We start from the raw sequence: 9,845 nt of genomic DNA on the forward strand, positions 1-9,845 counted from the left end.
AAGTCCCTGGGCTCAAGCCACCGTGCTCGCTGAGGGCACCTGTCTGCAAGAAGCAGATGGGAAGGAATTTCTCTGTCTAATCCACACCTGTGTTGGGCTCTGTGTCAGGGCAGCTTTGGATTGGTTGCTCCTGACCAAGGGAATGGCTTTCCCTCCCCTGGCACTCTGTCAGTCACAGCCACCTGCCTTCTTGGACCTTTGCTTGTTTGTTTGTTTGTCTTTTGAGTCAGGGTCTCACTCTGTGGTCCAGGCTGGATTGCGGTGGCACAATCATAGCTCACTGCAGCCTTAACCTCCTGGGCTTCAGTGATCCTCCCTCTTCAGCTTCCCAAGTAGCTGGGACTATAGGCGCCTACCACCACACCTGGCTCATTTTTTAAAAATTTTTTTGTAGAGATGAGGTCTTGCTACATTGTCTAGACTGACTTTGAATGCCTGGGCTCAAGCAGTCCTCTTGTCTCAGCCTCCCAAAGTGCTGAGATTACAAGCGTGAGTCACTGTGCCTGGCAACCTTTGTTTTATTTTTGAGGAGGATTCGCGGGCATACCATCACCCTTGGTTTGACGTGTGAGGCTGTCTTGAGTGACTCTCAAGGAATCCAGGAGAGCAGGTGGGTAGTGTAGATTAGCGGGCAGGGCTGGGACAGGGAGGCCAGGGGCCTCGGACGGGCAACGTGATCTCTGAGCTCAGGAGAAGCTTTGTCTCCTAACAGGCCTTCTCATTCCACCAGCCGCCCGGTCCACAGAGAGGACCGGACAGAGGGGCAGACCCAAGAATGCATTTAGTCTGCCCCAGGTCTGAGTGTCAAAGCTTTGAGATTTACCTTAATGTTGGTGCTTGCTGGCAGGGTGTGGTCATAAACATACCTTTTTTTTCCAGAGACAGAGTCTCACTCTGTCCCCCAAGCTGGAGTTCAGTGGTGCAATCTTAGCTCACTCCAGCCTCCACCTTCTGAGTGCAAGCGATCCTCCTGCCTCGGCCTCTCAGGTAGCTAGTATCACAGGCACGTGCCACCAAACCCAGCTAATTTCTTAATTTTTGTAGACACAGGTCTCGTTATGTTGTCCAGGCTGGCCTCAAACTCCTGGGTCAAGTAATTCTCCTGCCTTGGCTTCCCAAAGAGCTTGAATAACAGGCATGAGCCATCATGCCCAGGCAGTAATATGCTCTTACACATTGCCAAGGGGAGACAGAGGTTTGAAATCTGTGAATATCACAAGCCTAGAGGGGCGATGGCAGAGATAGATTGGGATGTGAGCCTCTTCCTTGTAGCAAGACAGATGTAATTTAGAATTACAACATTTCCTTCCCCTCCAAGCCCTGGGTCCAGCTCCCCTACCCGACACCCCCCACAGATGTGCCAGGAGTCCCAGAGGCCCGGTCCTGGCCTAGGCGGGCCGCACCTTCATCTCCGACACCTTATAGCTGTAGTTGTACCCCTTCCCCGACTTCCAGTTGATGCCGTTGGCAAAGCTCTCGTGGGCCCCCCCGAGGTAGCGGCCATTCAGGTTTGACACATGACATTTTTGGTACCACCAAGCTCCCTGGTACTGCGCAGCACAATTTGTAGAATTCGGGTCATTGTCCTGGTCTTTGGTGGAGAAGAACTGGTTGTTGTGGGACGTCAGGGAATCACCTGTGCAGGACGAAATGGGAGCATGGTCACAGGCAGTGCTCCTCAGTCCTGAAGCCCGAGGCCTGGCCTGGTGGGTTGTCCGCGTCTAGTCGTGCGGGTTGCGCACTGCGCGAGGAGTACAAGACTCCCGTGAACACAGCTCTGCAGCTGACAGTGATCGTAGCAAACTACCTTTGGGTCCAGCCCCTGCCACCGACGGTGTGCTCTCTTTATTTTGTGGACGAGCGGGAGCCAGGAGCTAAGGAGAGTCATGCTCCACCTCCCAGACTCTGCCACGGCAGACCCCTCCCGGCCACTTTCCGCAGAGACATCCGTTTCTGTCCCTGAGCATAGATTCCCCTCTGAAGCGACTTCCTTCCTGCCAGGACATCCATTCTGGGATTTCTGCAGCCATGCTTCCGGTCCCGTCCCGAGACACCCCTACCCCCGCAACACTGTATAGGCCACAGGGGTCAGGGTCGGCTTTCTAGATCAGCGGTCCCCAACCTTTTTGGCTTCAGAGACCGGTTTTGTGGAAGGCAATTTTTCTGGGGATGAGGGGTGAGAGGTTGGTTTTGGGATGATTCAAGTGTCCTACTTTTACTGGATGGACCATCGGACATTAGGTTCTCATAAGGAGATCCCTCACATGCAGAGTTCACCTAGGGTTCGCGTTCCTATGAGAATCTTAATGCCACTGCTGATCTGATAGGAAGCGGTGCTCAGGTGGTCATGAGAGTGATGGAGAGAGGCTGTAAATAAGCATGAAGCTTCACTCACTTGTCTGCCTCTCACCTCTGTTGTGCAGCCTGGCTCCTAACAGGACAAGGACTGGTACAAGGTTTGAGGGGTAAAGCCCCCGTTCAAGATGAAGAAACCAGATTCAGAGAGGTGGGCCCGCAAGCCAAGTTCACCAGGGCAGACAGAGCCAGGCCTCTGAGTAGGCTCTCTCCCCTACCCGGGTCCGCTTGGAAGCCCCGCCCACCCTCACGGCCCCAGGGGACACCCACCTGCAGTGCCCTCCACGAAGGCTCCCAGGACCAGCTTGTACTTCTCCGTCTCGCCCTCCACCTTGAAAGATGCGTACTTGGCAAACTGGTGGTTGCCCTCAAAGTCCACCAGGTCCACACGGAGCTCGTTGGTCCCTGTGGGAGAGAGGGTTCGAGGTCCTGGCAGAAGGGTCCTTCTGGCTTCAGGCCCGGGTGGTGGGACTTTGGGTCCACTTTTATGGGACATCTGAATGTGACATCTCTGGGGAGGTCTCTCCTAGGGCATTTGGAAAACCCTTTGTCACATGAGGGGTTGTGGAGCCCTGGCCCCCTCGGGTCTGTCTTCTGCTCCTAAAACTTCCCTGCTCGTGATGATTGGATGGGACGAAACATTGCTTTATTGCAAAACTTTTGTAAAAAGCATTCTTCCCTGGAATGGGTTGTGAAGTCACCAACACCCAGTAGGAAGCAGCTTCCCATCCTTCTTTTCCCTGGAAAGTCCCCGCAAGCCCAAGGAAATGTCTCGGGAGACAGGAACAGGCTCTCTCGGGGAGGGATGGACACATGCCCCTTTCTCCAGGATCAAGGACAGTCAACACTCTGGGCAGGGGAGGTGGGATAAGATGGGTTGTGTCTGTGGGAGGAGCCTGAGGACCAGGGAGAGCGAGGCTCCCTCTTCCCCTGAGATGGCGGCTTCGGGAGGAGACGGAGGGGAAGTGAGGGCTGGGTGGGCCCGGTCCCTCCAGACCCTGCACCCTCCTGTCTCAGGTTCTGAGATGCCAACAGCACCAAGACCGGAAGGGTCTTCCTCCAGATCCCTGACACCCTGGGGTCCTGGTGCACCAAGAGCCTGTAGCAGGGGACGCATTTGACCCTGCGTGTGCCCTGAGCCTCACCCCTGGGCTGATGTTCCTGACCGCCCAGGTCTAGGGCAAGGTGACTCCATCTGGTCCCACCCCCCAGTCCTGGTGCTAGTCCTACCCTGGGAGGTCAGGGCGTGGATGTGGTCGTTCCCCAGCCAGAACTCGCCCAGCTGGCTGCCAAAGCCCTGCTTGTACGCGGCCCAGTCCCGGTAGAAGTCCACGGAGCCATCGGCCCGTCGCTGGAACACCTGTGGAGGGGCAGGGGACAGAGGCGGGGGACTGGCTGCCATCCCACAGTACAGGGAATCTGGCCTCCCACAGGAGCAGGAACTGTGAATTCACAGAGCGTTGTGGTCAGCCAGTGCCACAGTCATCCACCTGGTCCTGTCCAAGAGCCCACTTGATGGAGGAGGAAATGGAGGCTCAGAGGGCAGGCAGCCAGCCCCAAGCCACACAGCAGGAGAGCAGTGGGCCTCTCCCAGCCTGGCCCCACAGGTCACTTCTTCCATCATTTCTCACCGTGCCCACCCTCAGGGAATGGAAGGATCACTCTAGATGAAAAGGGAAATAGACATTCCCACAGAGTGTTCTCCCACCAGGCAGAAGCCCAGACTCCGGGACACCAGTGTGGCTTCCTCTGCCCAGGGACCCTCAGCCCCACTCACAGTCCACCCCCCTCCGTCCGTGTCCATGTCACAGAGCACGGTCAGGGGCCGGCAGTCAGGCAGGAAGACGGTATACCAGCCGCTCAGGGAGTGCCCCCCGTTGAGAAGGTCCTTACAGGTCTGTGGGCCTGGGCGGGGGTGAAGCAAGGAACAAATACAAGATGGGAGGTCCTGGGCAGGGGCATGGGAGGAGAGGGGAGGCCAAAGGGGAGAGGCGAGGACAGCGGGCATCCGCATGGCAGAGGAGAGCTCTGAGGCCTAGACAGAGATGTGACTCCCAGGGCACCCGGCTCTGATGGCCGAGCCCCTTCCCCCGGTCTCCCATCCCCCGCTACTTTGGTCTCCCAGTACCCGGTCTTTGGAGCACAGGACTTTGGGCGTCATTTCTCACATTTTCTAAGGCCCCTGGCGGGTGACCAGGCACCTCCGACTTGTGTAAGTGGCCAGTGCAGAGAGGGAGGACGGGTGGGCTTGGGGCTGTGAACTGCAGAACATCTGGGTGCTGCTATAGGCCCCTGTTGGGTGCTCCCAGCAAGCTGTGGCAAGGCGGGGCTGCAGTGGACAGGGCAGACTGGCTTGAGGGACCCGGGGCCGCCACCCACCTGAACTGCAATCCTGAAGCTTCCAAGGGTGTCCTGGAAGGAGGGACAGACAGGCAAACACACAGGGTGGGAAGTCAAAAGGCTCGTCCCAGCACAGAGTGGGATGTGTCAGGGCTTGATTTCCTCTCTGGCGTGAAGGTGGTTACTGCCCCCCAGAAAAGCCACTGCCGTCTGTGGCTGCTTGGGTGATGGTGGCCCTTCTGGCCCCCACATTTGCATTGATTGGTGGTGTCCTCCACCACGTGGGGTGGGGGCATGGTACCACGGGACCCCCCAAAGGCCCCGAAGACTCCAGACCCACCTGTCTGTCTTTGTAGACACGGCACGAGGGGGCAGGGCAGGGTGTCTATTTGGCGTCTGGGTAAATGGGTATTTTTTACATGTGGAGTCAACATGTTGAGAGGCTCACTTGAGCCCAGGAGTTTGAGACCAGGCTGGGCAACATAGCAAGACCTCACTGCCACCAAAAATTAAAAATTAGTTGGCTTAGGGCGCAAGCCTGGAGTTTCAGGAGAGTAAACCGTGCCCTTATGTAGCGACACCAAAAGACAGGTCTGAGCAGCTCAGTGGTGAAGGAGGGCCAAGTAACAGGATGCAACCCTGCCGCACATTTCTCTGACTTTTCTGAACAATCAGCAGGAAAATCCATCAGAAGACGTGTTCTATTTTATGCATTATATGTAACCACATATAACATGTACATGCAGGGCAGCTATACATTTTCAATGTATCTGTTTATACTGAGAATGTATACCTTATACATTACGAACCCTTGTGACCTGACCTTGTTACTAATATCCCCTGCCACCTCCGGTCAACCTGGGTTTTTAATTATTGCCCCCAAATTACGACACCACAGTGGGGAGAAGCCATGATGCAAAGACACAGGGTGTCATGCTCAGGGGTCGGGGGTTGCAGGACAGAGAGAGAGGGTGGGGGCATGCAGAGGTGAGAAGATGCCCAGGTTCCTACCACCCGCCAACGCCAGCCACATAGACCTTAGAGGGGCGGAACCTGGTCCCAGACCCACTGAGGGCTCCTCCCCACACTTAGGGACCCTCCCCACACTCATAGCCCCTCCCCCAGACTGAGAGCCCCACCCCTCACACTGAAAGCCCCTCCCAACACACAGCGATCCCCTCCCCTACACCGATAGCCCTTTTCTGGACCCAGCCCTTGGGGTCCCCGCCTGGTGGTAGAATTTGGCTCCAGCAATAACAGAGTGGCGGCCCCAGGAATCCTGCCATATTTCTCTGCTCCAGGTCTGGAAGGTTCTTAAAGCATCTATCCACTCTTACCCTTGGGGCCAGGTGGTCCTGCCTTCCCAGGGGCTCCGGGGGGACCTCGTTCTCCTGACAATTGAAACACACACCCCTGAGTTCCACAATCTGGCCCGGCCCTGAAGGACCCACCCTGGACACGGTTCTGATTTCCAGTCAGATCCCTCCTTCTGCTCAGGTTCGTGAGCATGTCTCTCTGCCCAGGGGTGACTCTCGTGCACCAGAAGGCTCTAGACCAGCATTCCAGGGCTCTGCTGTCCACTCAGGGAACAGGACCCGGGGATGCAGAGCCTTCCCAGAGAACCCTGCGCGGAGTCCCGGCCCTTCCCCTTCCCCTTCCCTGGGTGAGAACCTGGGAAACCGCTGGACCCTAACCCTCAGTTTCCCCATCTGACATAGTCTAGAGGAGAGCTGTGGCCCCAGTTTTCAGGTGAGAAGGTGGAGCCTCCTGGAATCAGACACCTTGCCGATGGCCACATCAAGTGGGGGTCAAGTGCTAGGGAACACCCACAAAAACTCGCCGGAATGGGGCCTCCTAAAAGAGCTGAGAAGGAAGCTCCCCGCCCCTTCCTGGGGATTCCTCACACTCCTCAGCTGCAGGTCCCCATCAGGGACGTTCCCTGGGCCACCTCAGTCCAGAGGCGAAAAGGGAGCTGGGGCTTGCAGGGGCCACACTGGTGGGTCAGACCAGAAACCAGGGTTTCCGCCAAAGCACCCGTGGAAAGCCCGTCAAATACTTCACAGAGAAGCTCCCTCCATTTTCAGAACCCCAGTGGGCCAGGGATGTTGGTCCTGACACTGGCTCTGGGCAAGGGGCCAGACTAAGCTCTTGATCTGGGAAACGCGGTGGGGGGTGCCCAACTCCCACCTCATTTCAGAAGAGCAAGAGCCGGTGGCACCCCACCTCCATCTCCGACCACCCTACCCGGGCCGGCACGCACCTCTCTCTCCGCTGGTGCCTGCGTCTCCCTTGGGCCCTGGGGCCCCGGGCAGCCCTGGGCAGCCTCGGAGAATGGTGAGCTTCTCGGAGCCCTCCAGGCCCACCACCTTCACCTCTGCAGGAAACACAAGTGGCAGTCAGTGTCAGCGACTGGGGTCTGAAGACTCCGCAGAGATGCAGACAAGACACTGACCAAAGGGCACCTGCTTCCTTGGGGACATTGGGCCTGGGCAGGTGGCTGCAGACAGAGCGTTGCAACCACTTCAGCTCAAGGGTAGGCCTGGAAGTGAACTCTTTCCAGCTCGGGTGGGGACTTGGTCTGCCCTTATCCCTGGGGCACTGGTAGGGAGGAGAGAGATGATGAAGCAGAGTCCTGACATTGGAGGCCACCCTGCCTGAGGGGAAACCCTACCTCCTCGGTGCTGTGTGTTCTGGGGTAAGTCACTTGGCCCCTCTGAGCCTCTGTCCTTGGGGCTGCTGGGGGGATAGACTTATTTCAGCTCATGCCAGTTAGGCTAGCATCACAATTTTGGCCGTTATCTATTGTATAATTATAATTATATATATGATATCATTTATTTACAATTACATATATTATACATATATATTTTAAGTCAAGGTCTCATCCTGTCACCAAGGCTGCCTCCTGAATGCAGGTGATCCTTCCGCCTCAGCCTCGCAATTAGCTGGGACTACCGGCATGCGCCACCATGTCCCACTGATTTTTAAAATTTTTTATAAAGACAAGATCTCACTATATTGCCCAAGCTGGTCTCCAACTCCTGGGCTCAAATGATCCTCCTGCCTCGGCCTCCCAAAGTTCTGGGACTACGGCATGAGCCACCACACCAAGCCTCTACTGTGTTATTATAATCAACATCGGGTGAGAAGGAGACAGGGGAAGAGAGGGAAACTTGTGACCTTCACAGCTGACCTTGGGACCAGGTCAAAGAAAGGAGGGGCTGCACTTGGTCCCTCCACAGAGGGGGCCGGCATTCAAGGACACCCAACCAGTTGGTGCAGAACTGGAGCCGGAATACAGGCTTGGTTTTTTTATTAGAGAACCTAATTTAAGAAACAGGAAAGTGGTTTGTGCACTGTTCGATCCCCTAGAAACTCTGGGAGTATTGCAAGAAGAAAATAGCTCCACCCCAGTCCCACGGCTCCGTGACCAGTCATGGGAGGAGTTGGGGAGTTTCTTGTCCGAGTGACTTCCGTCCTGTTCCTGGCATTCCTGATTATTTCCTGTAGGCAACTCCACTTTAAGGGTGATGCCAACCCTGGCACACACCCCAGTGCGACCCAAGGCAGCCTCTCTTTTGAGGTTAGAGCCTGCGTCTCTTGTGCTTACCAGAAATTCCGGCATGGATCTCTGCGGGCCTCGGGAAGAGCACACGTACCTGACCCTCCCTCGCAGCCCCAGGTGGACAGAGCCAGGATCTCAGAGGAGGGGCACAGAGGTTGCATCTTCAGCCCACCCTCCTAGGTATTGGAGCCCATGGCTGGGCACCTGAGTGTCCTCCTGGGAGGCCTGGGGAAGGAGGCTGGGAACTCCGTGGGGATGATGACAGTGGGGAGACAGCCTGTCTCCAGACCTCGCAGACTTTGGACTGAAAGTCTCGCCGTGCTGGGGGCTCCTGCCTGCCCAAAACTTGTCTCCCCATGATGGTGACGATGGCGTAATATCCAACCGGTGCCTACTTGGCCGGTGCCACGAGCCCCACCCCCCACACAGTATCTCAAATGTGCTTTTTACAGACAGGCAAGGGCACGAGGACCACAGAGTTTAGAAATCTGCAACAGGGGCCGGGCCCAGTGGCTCAGCCTGTCATCCCAGCACTTTGGGAGGCAGAGGCGAGAGGATTGCCTGAGTCCGGGGGTTCGAAACCAGCCTGGGCAACTTGGTGAGAATGCGTCTCTACAATAAATTAAAAAATAAGCCAGGCGAGGAAGTGCATGCCAATAGTTCCAGCTACTTAGAAGACTGAGGTGGAAGGATTGCCTAAGCCGACAGGTCAAGGTTGCGGTGGCTGTGAGCATGCCACTGCACTCCAGCCTGGGTGACAGAGTGAGACTCCAACTCAAAAAAAGAAAAAGAAAAGAAGAAAGAAATCTGCAACAGGGCCGGGCACAGTAGCCTGCACTTTGGGAGGCTGAGATGGGAGGCCTGCTTGAGTCCAGGAAGTCGAGGCTGCAGTGAGCTGTGATTGTGCCACTACACTCCAGCCTGAGTGACAGAGTAAGACCCAGGCTCAAAAAATAATAAATACATAAATCCTTTATTGCTAAATTATTGTTATTAAAAGAAAGAAAGAAAGAAAGAAAAAGAAAGAAAGAAAGAAAGAAAGAAAGAAAGAAAGAAAGAAAGAAAGAAAGAAAGAAAGAAAGAAAGCTTCTTCAGTCCCAGTGATGGGTGGGCAAGCAGCAAAAAGTCTCATCCCCGCGATGCCACATCTATTCAGGGCTCTGTTTATTCACATAAACGATGATTGCAGAGCTGCCATCTCCTTAGAGGATATATGCACATGGCTTGATGCACAGCCTGGTATACAGGAAGCCCTCTATAATGGCACTGTTAGCTTTCAGAGATGAGAAGTTTCCAAGGGGGTCCCCTCGAGTTCACTCACCTGGACAGGTATCTGCCGCCTGGATAGTCCAGGCCATGCCCAGGAAGGCGACCAGCAGGGCGGTAAGGCCCAGGGCCCCCAAGGCTCTGTCCAGTCTGTCCAGCTCCATCTCCTCCGGTCCTTGCTGTAAGAGGCCCCTCCTGTCTTATAGGACAGGGAAAGGCAGCCTCCCTCAGGCTCCAATTTCTCATCCCCCAAGTGACAGCCGCTTCCTCTCAGGCGGCTTTGTGGCGCCAGCAGGAGATGGGAGATCACCTCCAGGGC

General features: G+C 55.8%; 1 protein-coding gene across 1 annotated transcript; it reads right to left on the reverse strand.

Moving 5' to 3' along the window:
• Positions 1–1,388: 1,388 nt before the first annotated feature.
• On the reverse strand, positions 1,389–9,690 carry FCN2 (ficolin 2). Its single transcript, XM_021712965.1, has 8 exons — positions 9,582–9,690; positions 6,956–7,069; positions 6,033–6,086; positions 4,735–4,767; positions 4,133–4,260; positions 3,586–3,715; positions 2,626–2,760; positions 1,389–1,636 (listed from the first exon to the last, which is right to left on the reverse strand). The coding sequence occupies exons 1-8, from the start codon at positions 9,688–9,690 to the stop codon at positions 1,389–1,391; spliced, it is 951 nt and encodes a 316-aa protein (XP_021568640.1).
• Between the last annotated feature and the right edge of the window lie 155 nt (positions 9,691–9,845).

The sequence above is a fragment of the Carlito syrichta genome, unplaced genomic scaffold, assembly GCF_000164805.1.
Source record: "Carlito syrichta isolate Samal-C Ts95f unplaced genomic scaffold, Tarsius_syrichta-2.0.1 Scaffold303895, whole genome shotgun sequence".
Taxonomy (NCBI): Eukaryota; Metazoa; Chordata; class Mammalia; order Primates; family Tarsiidae; genus Carlito; species Carlito syrichta.